This window comes from Patagioenas fasciata, chromosome 4, assembly GCF_037038585.1.
Source record: "Patagioenas fasciata isolate bPatFas1 chromosome 4, bPatFas1.hap1, whole genome shotgun sequence".
Classification (NCBI taxonomy): Eukaryota; Metazoa; Chordata; class Aves; order Columbiformes; family Columbidae; genus Patagioenas; species Patagioenas fasciata.
This window is the reverse complement of record NC_092523.1, coordinates 78662825-78687593: the sequence shown is the minus strand read 5'-3', so window position 1 is coordinate 78687593 and position 24769 is coordinate 78662825. Positions and strand designations below refer to the sequence as shown.

At 40.8% G+C, this 24769-nt stretch overlaps 1 protein-coding gene across 2 annotated transcripts; it reads right to left on the bottom strand.

Annotated features, from left to right (window-relative positions):
• Positions 1–219: 219 nt before the first annotated feature.
• On the bottom strand, positions 220–24469 carry HPGDS (hematopoietic prostaglandin D synthase). Of its 2 annotated transcripts, none has more exons than XM_065837393.2 (6): positions 24392–24469; positions 15973–16114; positions 5452–5544; positions 3612–3721; positions 1605–1703; positions 220–611 (listed from the first exon to the last, which is right to left on the bottom strand). In XM_065837393.2, the coding sequence occupies exons 2-6, from the start codon at positions 16103–16105 to the stop codon at positions 447–449; spliced, it is 600 nt and encodes a 199-aa protein (XP_065693465.1). In that variant the 5' UTR covers positions 16106–16114; positions 24392–24469; the 3' UTR covers positions 220–446. The 2 variants fall into 2 exon arrangements, with proteins under 2 accessions (XP_065693465.1, XP_071664357.1); XM_071808256.1 differs by lacking the exon at positions 24392–24469 and adding an exon at positions 23371–23457.
• Between the last annotated feature and the right edge of the window lie 300 nt (positions 24470–24769).

Genomic DNA, 24769 nt, shown 5'->3' with positions numbered 1-24769 from the left:
TTATGTAGGAGGGAAAAGCAAGCGTGAAGGGAAATACTTTCCCAACAGTGACCATTTTCAGCCCAGAAGGTGACCCGAGTTTGACATTCATCCTCTCCGTTTATTAGCCTGCTTTCCTCTAGGTTGAGAGTCTACAAAAAACCAAAATACTGGTGAGATTGCATCTCTCCAGGAAGGTTTATTCATCTCTTCCCCCTTTGAGAGCCTACAGAACATTAATTGGATTGATCAAGCACTTTATTAGTAGTAGTTGAATCCACATCTCTCCCTCAGGCTCTACTAAATCAGTTTTTTAGATTCTCTCCTACACATGGATACAAACAGCAGGTTTTGATTCGCTAGAATACACATCTGAAATTAATTTAAGTGTTTCTATATAAGTTAGGATGCTTGCCATGTTGGAAACTAAACGTGTGTTCGGTTTTTTCCCGTCCTGAAGAACTGATTTACATGACGGTCTGGGGTCTTTTCTGGATCCAGGCTGCGATGGCCGGGAGCGCCTGCACCCTGTCCCGCAGGGCACGGAGCCGCGGGTGCTTGTCTGCCAGGTCGGGTTTGCAGGACAGGAGGGTCGTACTGCACACCTCCCAGTAGAAATCAGCCCACGTCACCTGGTGGAAATGCGAGAGAAAGCAGCAAATCTTAGTTGGGCATCTCAGGAATCTGGGACTACTGATATTCCCAGCAAAGTGCAGGAAATAGACGTGAATTGATCTGGTTTGTGTTTGGTGGGTTTGTTTGTGGTTGTGTGGCTTGGGCATTTTGGGGTGGTGTTTTATTATTTTATTTTATTTTATTTTATTTTATTTTATTTTATTTTATTTTATTTTATTTTTTATTGTTTATATTATTTTATTTTAATTTTTATATTATTTTATTTTTATTTTTATTTTATTTATGTTTTTTATATTTTACTTAATTTTATTTTTTAATTTTATTTTAATTTTTTATTTTGTTCATTATATTTTATTTTGTTTTATTTTATTTTATTTTATATTTTATTTTATATTTTATTTTATGTTATTATTTTTAATTTTTATTTTAGCATTTTATATTTTATTTTATATTTTATATTTTATTTATATTTTATATTTTATTTATATTTTATATTTTATTTTATTTTTTTTTTATGTCCATAATTGCAGAAGTAGTAAGTAGATTGCAATTCAAGACTCAAATTGAGTAAACTCAGCTAAACAAAGCCCTTGCTAACGATATTACTTACATTATAACATCAACCTTTCCTGCTGCAACTGTGCTGCAGAAAAGTGTTTCATTTATTTCCAAACAGCCGGGTAAAAAAAGGCTGTTACATTTTCTTAACGTTTCTTTCACGTTGCCCTATAAATTGCACAGTGATTAGAAGCTGAGTTCTAAAGAAGATTCTGGTCCTAATGCAGATTCTAGTCCTGTTTTTTCCTGGTTTTCTAGTGGTACAAAAACCAGTTTTCACTTTACAACTGAGCAACCGTGTATTGGTGAGAACAAAGAATTAAGAGTGGGGAGAGTTGTTTCATGGCCTGGCATAAAATCCAGAAATTCAGCAATAGTTAATGATTCACTGGCAACCTGATTGGAACGGGAGAAACAAAAACGATACTTACAGACTTCCCCACCAGCCAGGTGTTGTCCCCCAAGAAAGTATCCAAATCTTTCAGTAGCTCGGGTGCTTTGTTGGTGAGGATGTCGTCAAAGGCTTTTTTCTGGGGGAAGAACACAACACAAAGATGCACGTCAATGTGCAGTCAGCAAAATTGAATTTTGAGGGGGTTTCTTGTGAAAAAACAAGCTGAAATCTGAAGAAGGGTCACAGTTAAATCATTCGGTCTGACCCAAACTTTAGAGCACTCTTGGTTTTCTTTGGAGAAAGGAATGTGTAAACATCCCGGATGGGATTAATATAGCAAATAGCAATTGAGAAAGACAAAGAATGCAGAGGTAACTGTCATTTGGATACAGGCGAAGGGGCACTATAGAATTTAGGAAAGATGGAGTGGGTTAGAAGCCCAAACTAAACAGCATGGGAAGCTCAGTGAGTTCACCTGAGAGCTCCTGGAGCCTGAGACACCACGTGTGGGGTGGTGCTACTCATTTCTTTAAGTTCAGTTTGTCTTCGATCTTTGATAGAATCACAGAATCATTTCAGTTGGAAGAGACCCTCAGGATCTTCGAGTCCAACCATAACCTGACCCAACTCAGACATTAAACCATGTCCCTAAGAACCTCGTCTAAACGCCTTTTAAACCCCTTCGGGGATGGTGACTCCAACTTTAGGGAAGTTCCCTCACCCCTCTATGGTGTGATTCTGATGGTAATGACCTCCCCATCTACAACAGTACCCAGTTAACCCATGAAGCTGGTGGGGACATGACCAGGATGCACTTTCTGGAGTGGCACGACTTGCTTGTCTCAACCCTGAGGGTCTCTACAATACACAACAAAGCTGTTGCAGCACCAGCTGTTCTTTTGGAGGGGGTGTGGGGTGAAGGGAGAGTCTGTGTCTGACACGGAGGGAGCTTCCATGGGCAGCTTCCACCTCTGATCCCTTTACCTTGCTTAGTTTTCTCTTTGCTGCCGGCTAGAGAGCGTAACACACCCGCTCGTCGTTCTTTGAGGGATGTGTGTTCCTGTAAATCACTGTTTTCTGACTTCACTGTGTGCAAATTACTCAAATCTGGCCTTGTGAGCCCATGAGATGCACTTCTACCACAAGGTGGTGGCAGTGGACCCGGGAGGAGAGAAGGAGAGCAACTAATAATGGGAAAAATGATAACGATTCCCAGAAAGTACATTTCTCGGTCTTCCTTGGCCCCAAAACACTCTCTTGCATGTATACGTGCCTACAGACATCGAAGGGTTGCCTGTGAACTGTCCTCCCCTCTAAATTAATCACTGGTGACATGATTTGGGTCCTTATTTTGCAAAAGTGTTTGAGTACGAGCTGGGACGCGTGCAGGCGTTATTGCAGGAGTTTCCTGCTAAAGGAAGAGCCAGCACCCCAACACATCAGCAATCGTGTGGCTGCTCCTAAATGACTAAAAATCGGGAGTCAAGCTCCCCTCCACAAATGAGGAAACTTCAGGAAGTCACTCAGAGATTAAGTCATTTACTTTTTTTTTCCTTTTTTAATACTAAAACCTCCAAGTACATGCAGATGTTCCCCTGCAAAATTTCAGGACACTTTCCTATAGTTTCGTTATTGATTATTGCTTTTGGTCAACATTTTGTACTCTGGTTTCTATAACAAGATACCTTACCTTAGTCTATCTGAAATGGACAAATGTGCAGCGACTGCATTGGTGATCAATGGTGAGACCTTTTGTTACACCAACCCTTTCCTAAAAGGGTCAGATCTGCTTGGGTCAGAGCTGTGTGGAGCCCTTGTAAGGCTGGAGTTAACTCATCTTAACATAACTGATCTGCATCCTTGCATTTGGGGCTCTGGTGGGAGGGATGGGACTAATGCTGATGGAGGAGAAACAAAAATTGTGCTTATTCTCTTTGCAGCAAGATACAGGTATCATGGCACATGGCAGTTTCTCCAGAGGAGATGTTCAGGTACAGAGTCACGGCTTATGTGATATCTTTGTTTAAATTAGGGGTTATCTTACTCGCACGTCCTGGTTTTTCTCCGCCCAAGGGAACAGCGTCATGAAATCGTCGATGGTGTCCACAATGGCATCCGCTAGAGCCTGTTCCACAGGCGTCTGACCTGCCAGACCTGTGGGAAGCAAGCACAGGAAAGGAGGTTAGAGACAGCATCAGCAGGAATTTTTGATGCCCTAAAGGTAAACCCTATTCTTTGTGAACATTTCCATAAACATGTGTGCTTTCCAGGGCTTTCCTGACGCTATCATCCTATATTTGACTCCTTGCATCCAGATGCAATCTCACCTACCTTTGCTTTTTTCCCCCATCCAGCCCTATTAAGCCACCTGAGGTAGTGAGCGTCATTCCCATCACCTGAGCCCATGGCCTGGCTACTGCTTCTTTATCCTTCTCTCTGCTTTCCATCATCCCAGGACATTCACTGAGGGTCAGCATTAATTCCTTTCTGTTAATCTTTCCCTATCCCAGCTTTCAATGTCCTACTCCATCCCACGTTCTGTCTCTCAACACAACCTCTAAAAGTGCTTCTGTGAAAGCTTGCTTCTCTTTATCTTACCCGTTCAGCCCCATTTTGAACCTTTGTGTTTGCTTTTGATCGCTTCATGGTAATCAGGCACCTTAGCCAAACTGTGTCTTGTTTACTAATCTGCTCTCCTGCCCTTATCCTTTGGTTTTCCTGCACTCTTCTCGATGCTACTACCTTTTTTCCCCTTGCTTTCATTCCATAAAACTGTGTTCATGCTTTCACCTGTGTGCTGCTTCAGGTCATCCTTTGCTCCTTTAAGCTTCGCCTGGAGTCTCCGTGGCTCCCACAAACCATATAATCTTCCTCTGCCAAATAATCTCCCTTACTGAAACTTTTTGAAGCCTGGTGGAAATTGGCAGGAACACCGTATTGCAGATACGCTCGAAAATATGTTGTGCTAGTGCCTTGAAGTGCCTTGCACTTCTGTCTGTTTCCTTAGTGGGAAAATGAGAGGTATTTTGGAAGGCAGGTTACATCTCTTTGCTTAGAGTGTAAAATATACAATAATACTCACTTTCCAGTCCCCCTCTTCAATTTGCTGATGTTCAGCACACCACAAACATATCTGCTTTTGACCAGACCAGTTTCACAGATGGTTTTGAATGACATAAAGCGAGCTCCGACTACTCACTTTGATTACTTGCATTACTAAGTCTTCCATCACTTTATCTAATGGGTCGAGTGCTTCCACAGCATGTAAGTATTTAAAGATGCAAGTGATGTCACCTTCTGATCTAATCTCCCACCAACTCGGAGCTGTTGCCTAAATCTGCTTCGGAGTGCTCTGCCTGCTGGCTGTGACAACCTCTAACGCTTCCAAGATCGCCTCTTTCTGGTCATCCCAGTGGTTAATCTGGCAGCTCAAAGTTTGGCTGTAGAGAAATTGCCCTGAGAGCCTTAGGGAAGCCACAGGACAACACTTTGTCATGCAGTGTGTGAATATGAGGGTTTTTGGCTGGAGAGGTCAAACCAAACCCCACATCTCGTATCCAGAGGTAAAACTCGAGCAGAATATAAGGGAGGGTTATTTATGAGTTTTTTCTTTTAGGTGTAGACACTTACAGTGCAAATATGGAGCTCAGCCGCATGGCTTCAGCTCTGAACATCATCACATCTCACACTGCACTTTAAACCTTTGTTTCTGTCTGTATTTTTACTTTCTAATACCAGTATTGTCATGTTGGTGTTGACTTCTGCTTGGTTGGCTTGCCAAGCTATTGTTTGTTTGTTTGATTTTTGCTGTGGTTGGATGTATTTTTCCTATGCACTAAAGGAAGGTACAGAACAGAGCAAGGACATAGTAAAATATGAGTTACCTGTTTCTCTGGCGAGGTATCTTGCTATTGCCAGGCTCTGGTGAATGATAACTCCATCTAGTTCCAGAATGGGGAGTTTGCCAAATGGGATAGCTTGGAGAACAAAGAAGAAAAGATAAAAAAAACAGTTAAATCATGTGCCTTAACAGCAGGAGTCTGAAATAATTGAGCTTCTATCACTCATTGTTACAGCACTTAACAGTTTCACAGTATTTCTGTAGTGGAATGAATGGATTTAAAAAAAGAAAAAAGTCTTATGCTGTAAAGGCTGAATGTGCTCCTACATATCCTGAATTCTCTATGCAGGGAAACCTTTCATAGAATCTGTTTTTTCCTTCTCTTCCCTGCTTTCTCCCCAACATGAAAGTGGCTGCCAAGATTAGGTAAAGTACTGCTGGTGATTTCTGTAGTGCAGGATCCAGCTGGGGTGTGAAATAAGAATCACAGAATCCCAGAATGTCAGGGATTAGAAGGGACCATGAAAGCTTCAATCCAGTGCAATCCCCCTGCTGGAGCAGGAACACCCAGCTGAGGTTCCACAGGAAGGTGTCCAGGCGGGTTTGAATGTCTGCAGAGAAGGAGACTCCACAACCTCCCTGGGCAGCCTGGGCCAGGCTCTGCCATCCTCACTGAGAAGAAGTTTCCTCTCATATTTAAATGAAACCTCCTGTGTTCCAGTTTGCACCCATTACCCCTTGTCCTGTCACTGGTTGTCACCGAGAAGAGCCTGGCTCCATCCTCCTGACACTCACCCTTTATATATCTGTAAACATTAATGAGTCCCCCCTCTTCTCCAGCTCCAGAGCCCCAGCTCCCTCAGCCTTTCCTCACACGGGAGATGCTCCACTCCCTTCAGCATCTTGGTGGCTGCGCTGGACTCTCTCCAGCAGTTCCCTGTCCTTCTGGAACTGAGGGGCCACAACTGGACACAATATTCCAGGTGTGGTCTCCCCAGGGCAGAGTAGAGGGGCAGGAGAACCTCTCTGATCTACTGACCACCCCCCTTCTAAGAGGCTGGGTAGAGACTACAAAGGTGCTTTTTCACTTACACTTGCTTTAAAAGTTCAGAAAAGTATCCCTATTTCAGAACTTGCATTGTGACAAGGTGTTTTGTTTGACACTCATCACCAAGAGACAAACGCAACTTTCACGCCGAACCACGAATGTGAAGATGCTCAAATTTACTTGGCTTCCGTTCAAACAAAAAAATCAGTCATGGGGAAGAATCCTCCAGACTTCAAGTACAGGGGAAGACAATCTAAGCAGGTGTGATAGATATCTGTAAGAGACTTTGAGGTAAGAAATTAATCTTAATTTTCAGTCATTAATTTAGTGGTGTAATGGATGTGAAAACCTGGGCTGCTGTTTTGCCACTTTTTGGAGAAGTTGCTGGCATGATATCAACTGGGGCTGGAATCTGAGAGCAAAGCTCGACCTTTAGGGTGGTGAGAATCCACTTGTGCGAGCCCGGTGCTGTTCACTGGGGGAACCTGAAATATGTGCATTTCAAAGGACGCTATTTCATAAATTCCAAGTATGTGATAACAAGTGCTTGCCATAGCCAAATGCTTTATACCCATTTTTCAGCTGGATTACACTTTGTGTACACAAGATGTACGCCCATCTTAAGACTGTCTTGTGATTAAAAGGAGAGCAGTAGAAAAGTGAGAGCGTTGGCTGTTGGAAACGTGCAAGGCGCTTTCAAACCCAGAAGAGTTGTTTTTACAGCACTGCTGAAATGACGCTTCCCTTCCACAAGGCTTTTTTACTTCTTGATTAAAAGAGAAAAACAATGAAACCTGGCGCATTCTTGACCTGTTTATCAAGACAACTTCATCAGTGATACAGTAATAGATGGACAGCACCATGTGGCTCTGTGGTTTAGCATGCAAATCACATCAGGTATGAGATCTTAAGTGTCAAATCTGTACGTGCAAAATGAATTTGGTAGCTGCACAAGACATCCAGGACTCCCCTGTGTTGTTTCTTTTTCCTACATCTGAAGACAGAACCCATGTCACCTTCTTTTTCCTTTTTTCCCCCACTCCCAAGTTCAGCACACTGTGAGGCCACTATAAATTTTGACACTGATGACCAACAGAAGGAAAAGAGCCCAAAGAGCATTAACTGCTCTACCCCCAGAGGGAAAGTGTACACTGGTAGTTTTTACAGAAATAATAACAAACGTGTTGCACAGAAGAATTCCTTTATTTATTCCTCAGAGAACAGCAAGGTTCTGGCAAGTCCGTGTATTGCTTAATTGAGAATCCAGAGAGGAAAAGACGCATCCCTGAATGCTAAACTGAAAAGGTCTCCATGCTGCCTATTTTCAGACATTTATGCTTATCTTGTCCTTATTATGGCAAGTTTTGTTACTTGCATGCTTCCCATGTGCGTCTTTATTGCATCTTTTGTGATTATCTCATGTAAAATTGTCTGGCAAGTGATTATTTTATAATATATACTTTCACCAATTATTGGTTGAACAAAACAGCTCAGGTTGCGGAGCTGTGCCAAGTACTTTGAGAAACGGTCTTGCAGAAGACTGGCTTGTGTTTGAATCACCACCCCCTGGAGGGGTTTAAAAGATGTATAGACGAGGTTCTTATGGACACAGTTTAATGCTAGAGTTGGGTTAGGTTAGGGTTAGACTCGATGATCTAAAGAGTCTCTTCCAACCAAAGTGATTCTATGATTCCAGATGTAAGGATTCCCAAGGAAAAAAATACAGTACAACTACTGTGCAATAATTTCACTGAATATATACTTCTCTGAAGGTTAAATATTTTTGTCAAATGTTTCAGTCTGTAAAACCAACGTATAATCAGTAAATGATGTGGTATTTGGAATTCCTTTAAGAAATAAATCACAAACCAAATCAATCTTATTGCAGATAAACACAGTGCCTTAAATGCTAAATCCATCCCTAAAATTACTTTAATGGAGACATATACAGAACATGCAGTTTTGGCTCGGTCAGTGGGACTAAGCAGCCTCTGTAGCAATAACTGCCAGAACACGACGGTCGCCGCTCAGATTGGGAAACTGCAATTGCTTCATCTAGAAACTGAACGGACCATTTTCTGCTGTATTTACATACGGGGGCAAAGTCTAAAAGCCACGGCTTTGACTGATGTTTCACTTTGTCAGTCACTACAAGTCAGGTGAAAGCCTGTTTGTTTATATAGATACTTAAAAAAAACCCCACGCTTGATTACAGCAAAAAGAAGGAGGCATCTTTTTGGCAGGTAAGGTTATTCTTTCTTGGGAAAGAAACTGAGTTTACAGTTAAAAATATACAAATACAGCTTTGTTCTGTGCAACAGAAATATCGATACACTTGCCTGATTCATAATGCAAGTGCAAAATGAATGAATGAGAGCAGATTTTATTGCACATTGTCCTGTGAGCCTTAAATATCCAAAAGGCATTGTGCTTTGATTTATAACGAGGCTTGGGTTTTATTTTCTTTTTGCTAAGAGGCAGTGTATCTTTTGCTATCATTACTAAACAACGGACTATTTGAAACAGGACAGGTGGTAAATGGGAGACGTTCCTTTCTTGTGGGTTCAAAATGCTGATTGATTTTTTTTTTACTCTTATAAAGAACAAGAAAAAGTTATTTGAATCACAGAACCCCAGAATGTCAGGGGTTGGAAGGGACCTGGAAAACTCCTCCAGTGCAATCCCCCTGCTGGAGCAGGAACACCCAGCTGAGGTTCCACAGGAAGGTGTCCAGGCGGGTTTGAATGTCTGCAGAGAAGGAGACTCCACAACCTCCCTGGGCAGCCTGATCCGGGCTCTGACACCCTCACTGGGCACAAGTTTCTTCTCAAATTTAAGTGGAACCTCCTGTGTTCCAGTTTGCACCCATTGCCCCTTGTCCTATCACTGGTTATCACCGAGAAGAGCCTGGCTCCATCCTCCTGACACTCACCCTTTATATATTTGTGAACATTAATGAGGCCACCTCTCAATCTCCTCCAGCTCCAGAGCCCCAGCTCCCTCAGCCTTTCCTCACATGGGAGATGCTCCACTCCCTTCAGCATCTTGGTGGCTGCGCTGGACTCTCTCCAACAGTTTCCTGCCCTTCTGGAACTGAGGGGCCACAACTGGACACACTATTCCAGGTGTGGTTTCCCCAGGGCAGAGTAGAGGGGCAGGAGAACCTCTCTGACCTACTGACCACCCCCATCGATTTTTTTTTGCTTGCGGATAGAGTGTATGTATATGACTATACACTGAGTTTTGTTGAGTATTGAGTTAATAAGCTATGAATGAGTGAGATTCTAAGAGATCTGAAGAAATTACACTTGTGCTGTGCAGATCATTGTGAAAGTCTTGTTGTTTTTTCTTGTATGCAGGGGATGCTCTTCATGCACACCAGCAAGTACAACAGATACCCAGGCTGCTTTACAGCTGGAGAAAATAGCAAAGAACAGTCTAGGGGCAGAAAATATTTATAGTACTTCTCCTCTACTGTATCAGAGAAGGTAAAATGGCTTTTCTTTAACCTTGGTTGGTTAGGGGGCTGCTGCACGCTTACATCAGTTTATACCCTGGTGTATCCATATGGATGTTCTTTCCATGTTTTTCAAAACCATGTTGTCCTGCAAAGTTTCCAAATCCCTCTTGAGCAAATCCGTTTTGAGAAGGAAAACTAGAAAGACTTGTCATCATCGTACAAACAGCGTCATTTCTCAGGCATGTAGGATGTGTATGACCATTCCCTTTTAACTTCTGCTTGCTTTATAGCTCATTGGAAGTTTATGTTGATTTCCAGATTTAGATTGAAACTCATTGAAAAGAGGAGCTGGGTCTTTAAAAAAAACCCAAACCAAACAAAAGCCTGTAGCCTTCTTTAAATTGAACTTTCATCAGTGAATTCCTGCTTTTCCTATTATCTTGGTTATTAATTTCTTTTAGCGTTGCATGCTGGAATGAAATCTGTACAGACTTTACACTCTTCATGAAGAAAACCTTGGCAGAGGTTGACTGTAAAGCACCAGACTCATGTGCAATCTCTCTTCTCATTTTAGGAAGGGCTCATTCGAAGTGTCTGTGCAGTGTTTAGCAGTTGGATGAATTCCTTTTTATACATACTTTAATTTTTTTTTTGGCTTTTGTGACCAGAACTGTGCTGTTTACATAGTCTCTGCTGGATACTAAGCAGGGTAGATGAGGTCTGATGTGTGTTAAAAGCGAGGACATCTGTGCAAATTGTCTCCATCCCATGAAGTTCCCAAGGGCTGTGCCAACTATTCCCGTGTTTATCCTGACTCTGCTCAGCTTTGCCCGCAGACACGAGTTCAGGTTCCCGCTCCTGGAGCCAACGCTGATCTCCTCTTTCACTTGCTCCCTCCTGCCTATGTTGAAATTCTCCATGATCTTGAGGCTAAGCAGCCTATCTTCAAGTATTTGAACAACCCTAAAAACCTGGATAATTAACAGTTTTGCAATCAAGTAGCTTAGATTGATGTTATAGTGAGGCAGCTGGATTGGCTAGAGATGAGGGACAAAAGATGTCACGGCCATGCTTTTTACTACAGTATCTCTGTCAAAAATAAGTTCTCCTTTGCCTTGAAAACTAACCACAACAGCTTTTCCTTTCCATTAATATTTAAACATGAGAAAATAATGGATAAGATAGTTTGCATCTTCCAGTAAGATGGATTTTTTAAATGGGAAATGATTGTCCTGGAGGTGTCCACATTCCTTACCTTCTAGAAGGAGATGACCAGGATGATGCTCTCATCTAATCTCAGCCCAGCTTTAGTGTTGTAGCTATTACAACTCAGATTCTCCTTGGAAGAGATTATTAAATCCTATCTTTTACCCAAAGATAGCTATTGGCACGTCTTAACTCGAGCTACCTAGCAGCAAGGGAACAAGACAAGTGCTCCCTTGAGGAATCCTTGTCTGCTGGCAGGTGTTTCTCAAGACTTATCTATTACTTTGGATGTATTTTCGGTGCAATAATGAGCCTGTCAGGTTTCCAGAGGACCTTTCAAGAATCATTTCACCCCTCCTAATGAGTTTTTGGGATGTTTACAGCCCTCAGTGCAATGACAACATCCTTTGCAATGACTACAAAGCCTGCGCGATTGACATTGCTTCAAATTCCCTGAATGAGACACAGAACAAAAGCTCTTACGCACCAGCCTGGTATCTCAAGGGGACAACGACTTTGTGCACCATGACAGTGGGTTCTCTGCTATGTCATGACTCACGTCAATACAAGGATGCTTTTTTTTGTGAGGAGCCTATTGTGTGGTAATACAGATCTTGAACGAGCCTACTATGTGCTAGTGCACACATCTTTAATTGTGGTTTAAATAGTGGCATGGTAAAGTCAAATCTGTTCAAAAGGAAATGTAAAATGTGAGTGTGTTTACTCATTTAAACAATCATTGACTATATAGAGTGAAAGGTCATGTAAAGCTACTACCTGATATTCAACTGTTTTTTTAAATACTGTTCTAAAACTAGTCAACACTAATATTTCCATACGAGCTTGCTTAAGCTTGTTTGTATTAAAACTACAGTCCTGGCCCGAAGCCACCAAGTGAAAAATGTCTCAAAAATGATCTGATGGGCTACAGAAGGAAAGGAAAAATATGGTGAGATACAGAAATTTTCATTTTAGAGTGTAAAAGTCAAATGACATACATTTTTTTTAGGTTGGAATATGCCTCCCTCCCTCTTAGATGTAAACACAATCAAGTGAGACAGAATTTCTAGGAGTTACTTATTTTCCTGAAGGACCGTTTAGATCATTGCTGGGGGGAGCCACATGAGAAATACCAAAGCAAGCAAGAAAACCCATCACACCCTTTTGTCCAGGTAAAAATTAAACTCGCAGCAGCTGCAAATCCTCTTCTAAATGGCCTTTCTGCACATTAACCTTAATGCACACATCTTCTATTTTCCCATCAATTTTACACGATAACTAAGAAATAAGTCTTCGGAATAGTGACAGCATTTTTTGGTTTATATGGTATGATGATCTGGAGGGGAGAGTGGTATTTGATGTGAAACCTTGCTTCAATTTTGTGAAAATTGACGAAGCAAACCTATCTTCTGTGCAGAGACCTGGCTCCTTGAGCTCTTAAATTGTTAGATTTGTTCCCTTAGTAGCTCAGGAAACATGAAGAGTTCTCCTTGTCCAAATTTCTTCCCTAAGTATTTTTCTCTTTATCTGACTTCATCATACTGAAAGATTTTATAAAGAAGAACATTATGTTGTGCTTGAAGTCTCTGCAGTCAAAACTGGTTTCAGATCTTCCATAGGCAAGTGAGTAAATGCAAACATGCTGTATCCAAGCATGCATAGCAATTTGTCTGGTATGTCTTAATCTCACTTCAATATCTAATTATGAAATTAATTAGACCAATTTTAATGGTTTTTGAGGGTTGCAAAATAGGGGACATACCAAACTGCTGTTACATGAAATGCAGCTGTAATTCCCCTCATCATTGCAAAACGCCTACCACCCTTTGGTGTTCACCAGGATGAAACTCACTGTAATTTCCCCCTTTATTTCTTTTCTTTCGAAAGTAGACCCAGTCCAGGCAAAATGGGGTGGGGGTTGAGGGGGGAATCCTGAGCTTCATAAGAAAGATCTGAATATAGAATATGAATGACAGTAGTGCAGAAGATCTCTCAGGAGAGTCACCTGTGCCTGTGTGTGTGCAATGGGTTGGAGGGATTGAAGAGAAGCTGTCAAATTAATGTATACTGTGATTAAGTTATAAAAGATGTACCCATCATTAACCAATTGACATGATAAATGTTTTCTGACCACCTGCAAAACGAGGGGATATTCTTCAAGCTTTAGATCCTTTTGCATGACAAGAAGGAGACAGAAGATTAAGTGATACATTGATTAGAAGCAGAGTACTTAGTTTATATTCAACTAATAATAGATGTATTGTAAATAAGAAATGAAACAATTATAACATCATCAATTATTTCTTATTATAGATGTATGGTATGTCAAAATTTTCAAAAGTTGTCATTCATATGTAATAATTATGTGAATATAAGCAATGCAAGAGCATCCAGTCTTTGGAGCACTTATGGAGCATGATCCCCAGCGCTGATACAATAAAGAATGCTGCTTAACAGTCTAATTGACTCTGCTGTTAAGTTTATTTCACTGTTTCAGGACCCCCTTGTTTCATATTTACTATGGAACACAGCAGTAACTTAACTTTCTTGGCAAGGATCCTGTTACCTGCTTTTCTGAGCTCTGGTGCTTCAATCCCCACTCCCACAGGGGGAGCTGAGGCACATTTTGAAAATTCGGGATAGCAGAAAATGCAAGTGGTTTGTTTTCCTTATGGCAAATAGTACCTTTCTGCTGGACGCGATGTTGTGGTGTTCAGACACACAAACCTCATAAGACCCAGTCCCTAGCTAGAAGGGAACCGTTCCTGGTGTTGAGTTATGGCTTGCAAAGTCAGGGCTTTGGTACCTTAGGGTAGATTGGTGGTGGTGTAGTGTAAGGCTGTTAACCACAAAGCCCTGTTGCTGCCTTTTATTGAGGGTTTTGCTGAATGATGTGCCTGTAGGAGATTGCTTTGTCTGGAAATACCATGAGTAACAATTGCTTCACAGAGGAGGAGGAGGAGGAGGTAGTCATCAGTTAGCTGATCTCCAGGCAACTTCCTTGGCAGCATTACATTGTTATGCACACAAACAAGAGACCTTGATTGTTGTTTTAGTTGATGAACCTCTTGCGTATTGTCTGCAATGCAGATGCCACTGATGGCAAATGGCATAATAATGTTGGTGCTTGAGCTAGGATTCACAGTCTTCCAGAAGCAAAAGTTTAGCATCCTGGTATGAGATGTGATGGCACTTTTAGACATACACCCAAATATTTCTTGGTAGGTATATGTTTTCCTGGTCAAATAACACAATACATTGCAGTTCCCATCAACTGGCTGACTGGAAATGTGCTGTCTGCAGAAGCCTGAAAGTCAAAGATCTCCCAGGCCAGCATCAATTTTGCACAGATCATTTCACAAATCCGAGAGCAGCAGCTCCCACACTTTACTAAACTTCTTAACTGCTTTGGAATTTCATCTAGGGATCGGTCACAGTAGAGGCTGCTACGACAGCCCATTATGCAGAGAAAATGAAAAAATCTTAATTAATTAAACCTACTATCATACTTTTCACATCGGAGAAAAAGAAACTAAGATGTCCAAAGGTTAAACGACTTGACTAAAATTTGTTAATGCAGCAGATAGAGCTACAAACTGTATGGCTTAGGATTCCACAGCTTCATGTGTTCTCCCCTCTGTGGGTTGTTAGCCAGTGTTTTCTAGATTTGAGAACCTCAGATGGGCTTCAGCTGCCACTTGGAGAGCAGCAGTGATGAGTATTTGTCATTCAAGTCACTGCCAACGTTATGGGAAAGACCAAATTTACTTGCATCCTACAAGAATTTGATAGCCCCCTGGCAGGGCTTATTAAAAGGTGTGAAAGCCTACAAAGGTTGATTAACAGAAATGACATTGTATGTTACTTGTGCATTTTCCCCCAAATAAAGGTATTATCCCTCATTCTGGATGTGAAAATTGTCATAGTCTGTGTGGCAAAACAGAGGCCAAATCCATTGAGTGAAGACACAGATATCTCTGATTTCATATCCCCAGTCTCCTAACTCAGGATCTGTTTCATTTGAACTAAAGTTGATTTAATGAACAGAAATAACAAAGAGTTGTAATGGCTGAAAAGAGACTACTTTTAGCTATAAAACAAAACAAAACCAAACCAAAATAATGAAATGGAGTATTACAGCCTGCAGAATACCCCAAGAAGGACTGTTCTTAGGAACAATAGATATTCTGACATCTCTTTTGATCCTTTTGCTTTCTCTTTACTGTATCAGCTGATGCCTTTTGTTTTTTCTCATCACCTTCCCTCTCTGGTTACAAAGCAGTGTTCTTCTTGACCCTTATTTCCCGTTTGACTTTCTAAAACCAGAGTGAAGGCTGTGGTGTGGTCTTTGAGACCACGTTATCCAACTAATCTGGGAAGATTAGCACACATTTGGTCAGCTTTAGGTAGACAAAAGCTGGACTGGATTGTTAAGGTGTAAAAGCCCAGCTGGATGAAAGAAGGTAAATCATTTTAGACTGTCGCCATTTAAAAGGCATTTAAAAGCAAAGAATAGAAGATTTTAAAGTAGAGTCACGAGGAAGGTTGCACAGATATGTATAGAGTGTGCTGGAGACGAGTGAAGCTCAACGTTTCTGGTGATGAGTATTTTGGAAGAGTCTAATTCTTACCGTGGGAGAGCGTTATATACAAAGTTTTGGATCTGGATTTCTCTGAGAGCATCAGGAATGACATTTTGACTGTCTAGGCAATAAAATTCCCATAGGTTTCACCAAAACTAGGAATTAAACATGTTTCTGGTCATGAAACATGTAGTTACCTCCTCAATTGTTTTACCTTTTGACAGCATTTCTAGAGGACCTTTGGATCTAATGCCCTGTGTTACTTACTTGGTTTGATTTTGGGCCAGTCTGCTGCTTCTATCCTGTGGTCTTCGTACTTGGTGCCCGAATAGGCAAAGAGGTAGCGGCTGATTTCTGCTCGTCCTCGCAGATTGAAGTATGTCAGCTTGTACTGTGGCATGGTGGATCCCTGCAAGAGAACACACAGGATTGCTTTCAATGTAACTCAACTCTTTCATATACCATACGTTTGGTTTTGAAACACAAGCTTGTACAATGCAAAGGACATATTACACTAAGCTGTGATGTGTCGATCATTGCGTTAGTCGTGCTTTTTTGTTCTGCGTTTGTCAGCCACACTGTTCAGACATGGACAATGACAGATAAACTTGTGATTCCTCCTCACTTATCTCCAGAAAGATGGCTTGATTTATTTTTATCTTTAGACATATTAAGGACTTTCAACTTTCATTTACTTTTCTTGTGACTCCAGACTCAGGCTATTTCTATAGAGGAGGTTCTTAGGGACATGGTTTAGTGCTAGAGTTGGGTTAGGTTATGGTGGGACTCGATGATCCTGAGGGTCTCTTCTAACCAAAATGATTCTATGATTCTATAATGTGTTTTTCAGCATGCAAATCTGAAATAATATACTGTAGCAGAAGACAGATGCTGTCTTGAGTGACATCTTTGTTCAAGTCTGCCCTGCTCAGCCTCTATTGCTTACAGGGACCTTCATCCAAGACCAAGTCACAAGAATTGCCAAACTGATTTAATTCTTCTCACTATTACCCTAGTTGTGTAGGCAACTGATCTATTTTAGAAGCAAAAATTTGTTATGGAAACTAGGCTGCACTGTTGTTTTGAGAAAATCGGCATCAAATTCTCAGTTTCTTGTACAGAAGCCAAAAGAAAACTTGAAATGATTTTGTTAGGCTTTCATGGGAATTTATTCCTTCAGTTCTAGTTGGGAACCATGTAACAGAAAGGCTCTATTTTTTTCTCAGTGTAACAGGCAACAAAAGAAAATACGAGTTTGATTGTACAAGGATGGTGCAGGAAAGGTGGACAGCTAAGGTGCCTTTAAGTAAAAAATAAGCTTTTAAACTCTGTGCAGATAGCACCTTAATAAGAAAGACCTATGAACCCAGCTGAGATTTAAATGTGTTGGCTAAAAGAAACTGAAACAACCATCTGCCTCCTTCCCCGAAGCAAAACCATTTCTCATTCTGGCCTTAAAGTCATTCACCATTCTTTTATAACCACCAGATTCAGGGTGTTTCAAATAAAATGTATAACACGGATTCTCTGCGCTAAGAAAGAAAGGGAACTACAGGTGCTTCAAAGCAAAGATGCTACTACAATCATTATTATTAAGTCAAACAAGTGTTTTCCTTCACATTGTATAAAAGAGGGAAGCTGTGGGCAAAATCAGTTACATTGGGATGCGATTGGTTTTCTAGATGTGTTAATTACTAGAAAATACATTTATCTGCTGCTTGGCAAATGTGGATCGCAGATTACAGGTGTGTTTTTTTCTTTAAAGAGAAAAATTTGACAATTCATTTTTTCAAACATGTTTTAGGTAAGCAGCAAAACTTTGTTATTCTAATTTCAATTTACATGCTCAGATTTACTACTTATTATGCTTATTGTGTTTGCAGAATAATACTGTATATTATTACACTTTGTTATTTACTTACGTGGAATGAGTTTGAATTATAGGTTTACAAACTCAATGTGTGAAGTAAGGATGAGAACCCAGCTTTCTTTTTACCCCATTTATCCCTGCTTCTGATTTGGTATTGCCATTGAGAGCAAGGAATGACATTTTTAAAAGAGTGTGCGTTATCGGAGGTGCAAATTAGACACGACTTAGTGATTTGGGAGTAAAAGGGGAAAAAAAACCCACTCATATTTTACTTTGCAATTTTTCTAGAGGCAAGTGAATAGTATTGATTCAATCTGCTCAACGTTTCTGGTGGCGAGTATTTTGGAAGAGTCTAATTCTTACCGTGGGAGAACTCTGTATACAAAGACATGTATAATCAGGAGCAGCGAGATGATGTAAAGAAAAGGGAATTTTGGCTGAAGGTCAGAAAGTCTTTCTGGCTGTTGTGGTAGACGGTGGAATATTTTGGTCTGTCAAGGAAGCAGTGGAAACTATTGTTTGAAATGTCTAAAGCAAAGCTAAACAAATTTCTAATGAATACACCGTAAGGAGTAATCAAATATTTGCAGTGCTGATACACATTTAAGCTTCTGATTTTTTTTCCATCCGTGAACAAAAAAACCCCAACCCTACAAGGACTTTACCAAAAACACTTGACGTTTTAAAGGCCTCTATAGCTTTCTTGTAAGCATGTTTTTGTAAATGTTTGTAGGTTTTATTTTTTATTTGTATTCATTGTGAAATGTCAGGAGTAGTGCTTCCTAAACAAGTCCACATAGGTTTCTAAAGGAAAGAAATGGTTGTGTTTGGAATGGCTTTTGCTAAACATACAAAGTAAGTTGTTGGGTCTTTTCCTCATCCTCCTTTGCCCCATTCTCCCAGTGTGTTTCATAAATGAATGGATCATGAGGAACACATTAAAACCATTTTTAAAATGGCCAAAATTATGAAATGATTGAAAAATGCCACTTCCAGGAGAAAAAGGTGTATTTTTGATCTTTAAGTTTGAGCTTTTTATTGGTCGGGGGGCAGCGGAATCTTTAAAATTATTTATAATTATTTTCCTTTGCTTTTAGATTTAATATGGCTTAAAAAAACTGGGAGATCTTGGAGGGGAGGATCTTGGTGCCCAGGCTTGCAGACATTGGACCACCTGCTTAGTGCTATTAAATCTGTGCAGGTGAGTTTGTTGCAAAACCAAGTGTTTATTTATGCAGGAGGGGGTTGTTTTACCCCCTACAGATAAATCTGCCACCTAAACAGTGCTTTTTTCCATTTATAAAGCCATGAATACATACAGATCCCACCTGTACACCTGCCCTGGGCTGATAGTCAACACCTGAGGAAACCTCAGCCCTGGTTTTATCACACACAGCTTCAAAGCAGTGAATTCAACTAGTCTAAATTCACTATTAAATTAGCTTGAATACTTTCAAGTTGTTAACCCTCTTAGCTGGTTTTCCAGCTTTCCTCTGTGGCTTTCTTAAAGCTGGCTTAACTGGCTTTAACATACCTTTAAGCAAAAGATTAGCAGATCTCATGATTAAATTCAACTTTTGGAGCCACCCGGTGACAAAGTCAAATGGGAAATCTGAGAGGAGTCCGAAAAATGTGTGGAAGTGGCGTCTTCTACATTGCTCAGGAGTCAAAATTCAGGCTGAACTTACAAGTAGCTCAGACATCATAGGCCAGATTTAAAAATAAGGACAAGAAAACAAAAGGCAGCACTTAATTTGATTTTCTTGAATAAGGTTATTAATATTTGAAGTGACAGGCAGCAAGAGATTTTTCCTGAGCTGGGGGCGGAAGGGAAGAAACCAGCTAAATTGAGCTGTTTGTTCACATCTATCCAAGGTCTGACAAAGCACCTCGTTGTGCAAAGTCCCCTTTAATTGTACTTTGCACTGTGAGAAGTTAAAGGTTTTCTTGCCTCAGGGTTTTATCATTGTTATAGGGTTTTACAAAGCCCAACTGTTCCCTCCAACAAGCAAGACTAGTAGGGTTGCACTAAGGTTCATCTGAGTATTTCAAAAAATCTGGGACTCTGCCTGGAAGAGAAGATGCATTGCGCTCTGTGTATATTTATTTAACATGAGGGTTCTTCATTAATTTAGCAGTCACTTATGGAAAGCACCGCAGCTAGCCCAACACAACACTGCCAAAAACTGGGAGCTGGAGTGAGAAGAAACTATAACAACAAATCAGCTTCTACTCACTTAAGCCTACAGGTGTCTTTTTGCCAAGAAGCATCTTGCTTTATGAAGTGCGGAACAGAGTTCATGCCCTCTCTAAGCAATCATCTCGCTGAAAAGCTTGGTGGATATTTTGCTTGCTTTTTGTTCTTAGTGCTGCTTTTAAGGGATTGTTGCTATTTCCTCACAAGGTGTTTCTGCAGAGTTGGCCTGGAGATTAGATGAGTAAGCGGGTGGAGGAGGCATCGCGATTTCTGCCAATTCATATATTTCCTCACGTATTTCTGTGATGTCCTAGATGCACCACGTACACAGCTTGAAGTTCTCATAGCTTGAAGTTCTCATAACCAGTATCAGCTGAACGTTTTCCGTTAATGGTAACACTGGGATTTCAGAGGGAAAACTATTCCTTCTCTTCCTTACTTCCAGTCTCAGGGTGCAGTAATGTGAATGTAGATTAGGAAACTCAGTTTAGAAAGGCAAAAGAGAGAAGCTGGCTGGGTCTATGGGGTGTGCTTTTCCTTTGGCCATTAGGTCAGGAGTAACCTATCCAAGTATGAGCGGTGGATTTTGGGGTCTGATCCTTAGGGACTGGGGAGTGCAAAGAAATACTTTTTCAACCAAGAAGGAGACTTGCCCTGCCTTATTCCACCTGGGAAATTTTAGGAATATGAAATTCAGTTTTTTCCTGTCTTGCTTCTCAGACAATTAAGTTCCTCATCCTTGTAAATGGAGAACAGAGTAATAAAGCAGCTTTATCCTTCTCCAATTTTAAAAACTGTTTCCCTGTCCAAGCGAGTCTTTCTGCCTTCATTTTTGTTTAATTTTCAGTTTTTAGAGAGAGGAACTGGAGACACAAGACTTAAGTAGTTTTTGTAGAAGGCACATAAAGAAAAACTTCCACAGCTGTATATTATAAAATGCACTTTGCCGTTTTTACAAGGTAGGAAAGATAGAAAATGCCCATGTCCAGTATTTGCTGCTTTTAATATAACCAACCTAACACAATGGTCAAGTTGATTGCTGCAGAAATGCCTTAAATATTTTTCCCTTAGATGAAAAAAAATAGTCTCCCTAAAGACTCCCTGTATTTATATTTGATGTCTCAATTCAGAGCTGAAATTCCAAAGAGAAACAGTGAGATATCGGTCCGTTTGGGGGAGAAAAGAGTTTGATGGTGAGGAATGTGTCCGTGCCACCAAGAACCGGGCGCGGGGTGGCTTTTACCATGACATTAAAAATATTAGAGGTTTAAGGTATATTTTCAGCCTTTGAAAACTAATAATAGTAAGGATTTGTTTGTTTCTGTTTGGTTATTCCTTTTTCGGCCAAAAGATGTTTTATTAATGCTTTTTTAGCAAAGAAAATAAGGAAATTTTGGGGGAGAAGGATTGGAGAATATTGAGAGATTAATGGAAGACCGCGGATCTTCCAATGGAAGATTTCCACAGCAGTCTGTGTTTTGACGGAGAATAAAACTAAAAGCTTTAAGCAGTTCTATCTAATTCCTGTCAGCTCTCAGGCTGAAAAGCAACAATCTCTATTCCCGCTCCGCCCCCGTTATAGAAAACAAACATTTTAATTTGAGCTCTTCTTTTTCTACGCCAAATTGCAATCTGGACCTTGGAGAAAAAAAACCTCCACACTCTTCTGTTTAACACACGAACCATCTGAAGTAAATGTTTATGCAATTTGATGTAGGCTTGAGTTTTGAAATAACAAATCCCAAATGTAATGGTTGTGGCCTGATACTTCTTAGCATGATTTTCAAGACTAGATATATAGGCATGGTTTAAAGTGCTTTGGTTTTTTTTTGGTTGGATTGTGCATGTTTTTACCCAGTGTGGGGGCTATTTGCAAACTGGGATGGAAATCAGTCTCTTAACATGAGATTTTAAGGCACTGATGTTGGATTACTGAGCAGTACTAATAATATGAGTATGCTGTGACCTAATGAGTGCTGTGTGAAAGCCTAATCTTATGTAAAAACCCTAATTTTATGTAAATAACTTTTAAAATTGCTTTGTGCAGCCTCCTGAGCTGTAATGAACTCCAAGTGAATAAATTGCACACCTGAGACTGCAATTCTGTTAGTAAACAAAATTGCAAGAGAAGAGATCTCGGGCAAGATGCAGACTAAGGAGTGGTTGGGATAATTTCTCAGGAGAGACTATTTAAATCTCTTATTTCCTCATCAGACGTTTTAAGAATTCCCTGAAGTGTTTCGCAGTAGAACAAGAAGCCTAAACAATCTCAATTTCAGCCAACACCGGTAATTCCTGTAAAATTCATGCTTTGCATCTGTCTCTGTAGCCTTCAGATAAATCAGCACCCCCTCACAATATCCCTACAAAGTGAGTCATGTTTCTTTCTGTAAGTGGTTTAGTCAGGTCTCCAAAGGCAGCATCCTGGTTTTGCCAGGATGATTTCACATCCATTTCCTGAGCTCTCAACTTTGTCCAGCACAGTGATTTGTACAACAACTGTCTTGGCCACCTCGCATCTTTCCTTGAATGTGAAAGAATCAGCTTTTTTCCCTATCCCAGCCAGTAATTGTGTGTGTGTATATGTACAACGGGGAGTACAAACACCAGCTCCTTGCCTAAACTACTTTGTTCTTGAACTGTCACATGTTGTGAATCTGCTGTACAACTTTCCAAAAATAAACAAAATTACAGGTATTAAAAAAAGAGCTAATAGGCTTTTCAGCACCATATGTGCTTGCTGTAGCTGGCACAAGCAAGGTTTATTCACTTTGCAGAGTTCTCCAGCACTGCCCACCAGATCTCCTGGCACCACCATGGCCAGGATGCAGCAGCACAGTGGGCTGCAGCACCATTCTTGTGTATTTTCAGGTATTTCGAAATCGTTTTCACAGACAGAGTGAGCCCGAGGAGACCCAGGACCTCATTGAAGTGCTCTTTAGGCTTTACTGCTCCTTCTTGAGAGGACCAGCCCTTGCAAATGTGGACCTACAGCCTTGAACAACACCTGGCTGCAAGCCTGGGGTCACCTGGGCTGGGCTGAAAGTGATAAATGTCCAAGACCCCAAGAGCTGTGGCCACAAAGTGCTTGATATGTAAAACCCTGATCTGTGTGTCCCTAGACATAAGAAGAAAGTAGTTCCTGAGCAGCAGTTTGCGGTTGATTTTTGCCTTTATTCATGGGTACACAAGGCGAAAAAAATGCTCATTTACCTGAGAGACTTGTGTCCCTTGTTTCTTCCTTCCTACTGCCAAACATCAACTAAAAGAAGATTGGGAGACAGCTCAAACCACCCTTTCTGTGCACCTTTCTTTTTTTTGCTTCTCCCTTTGCCATCTGCTGCCCAAATCCAAAGCATGGATGTGTCCATCTGGTATTTCTGAATGTCCTTGTTTCCTTTCCTACCCCGTTCCACGCTCGTGCTTTACAGAGTCATTCCAGCAACATTTAAAGTTACTTCTAAAGAGGTGCAAAATAAACTTTTCATTTGTTTCAGTTCATGTTTTTTTCTTTGCAAAAATTGCATCTTTTAAGTACGAAAATACCAGCATTTACAAACAGTTCTAAGGGGCATAGAAGTCTGGGAAAAATACTTACAGCTAAGGTTTGCTTGCTTGAATAGTTTGAAATGAGCAGTGAATAAAGGATGGCTTTCAACAGAAGAAATGTGTGCAGGAGGATTTTGCACAGAGGCAAATGGCAACAGCTAGAATTTAGAGGAAAATAACCCTGATGAGCTATCCAGAATATCATTTTGAAGTAAAAGACAAAAATCAGCAGCAAAAAAACCCCTGTGAGTTTCGATAAGGAGAAAAATGGAGCGAGTGGAAGCAGATGCAGGAGGGTTTCCTCTACAGAATAATGGTAGGAATTAGGACAAGAGCGTGTTAATCCACTGGTGAACCAGAAGACAGGAATTTGGAAAATGGACAGAACAGTGCACAAAAATGACCTGGAGGAACTGGTTGGTGCTGCTTAATATTCGTCTAATTCCTCTGACATTAGCCTAGATTTGGCTTGGTTATGTAAGTGAATGCACATAAGTCAGCCTTTACATCTAATAGAATATCGCTTTGAAATGGTTTTTCACTTAATGAAAACTCCCTGCAGGATGCCAGGAGCTTTCCCACGCCAGCTTTTTTGCTGCTGTGCTGATGAGGTTGTTTTTTCTTTGGTAGGAGTCTCTGATTATCAAAGTAGCTCAGCACTGGGCACTGGTGAGAAACAACAGGCGACCCATCTGCCTTTTTCCCTCTGGAAAAGCAGCTCATGATTTATGAAGTAGCAGTGCGTGTGATTGTACAGATGTCTTAATTGCAGCAGGCAGTTTAGAGATGTGTGTAAGTAGCAGAGAGGGTATATAGATAGACGAGGTACTTGAGTTACACTTGAAACAGCTGCAGAGAGTTCAAGGTTATCCCAGCACTTGTCAGAGACTCGAGTTGAATAAACACAACAAGCTCTAAAAATCAAATCCTTTGTGCTTGTAGCATAATTTGACAAGGTGAACCCCCACAGAGCTGGTGTGACAGTAGCCCTGGGGAGGGCAGAACAGGATTAGAAGAAGAAAGGGGAAAGAGAGGAGCTGGGCTGTGAGCGAAACCAAAACAGAACTCACTCTGGTGCGGTGATATGTGGTCCCTTCCTCAGTGCTCAGGAGTCCCTCTGAGTGCTGACCTCACTGCAAAGGGCTCATATATACTGTTTATTAGCATGCAAACCACTCCCCGTGACAAGTATGTCATCACCACTCTCTCTCAGCCCCCTCTCACACACCGAGCAAAGCAAATGCATCATTCCCTCAGATAACAAGCAAGCCTTGTGACTTTTTTGGGGCTAGTATTGGAGTTCTTCAGCTTGTGTTCTGGGGGAAAGAAATACTTTAAAGTGCCATTTAAATAATAGTAGTGGTAGTAATAACAATAAAGAGACACTGGGGAGCTGAGTCAGATGATGGGTGTTTCTTTTAACATGTAAAAACTGTGGAGCAAGCCAA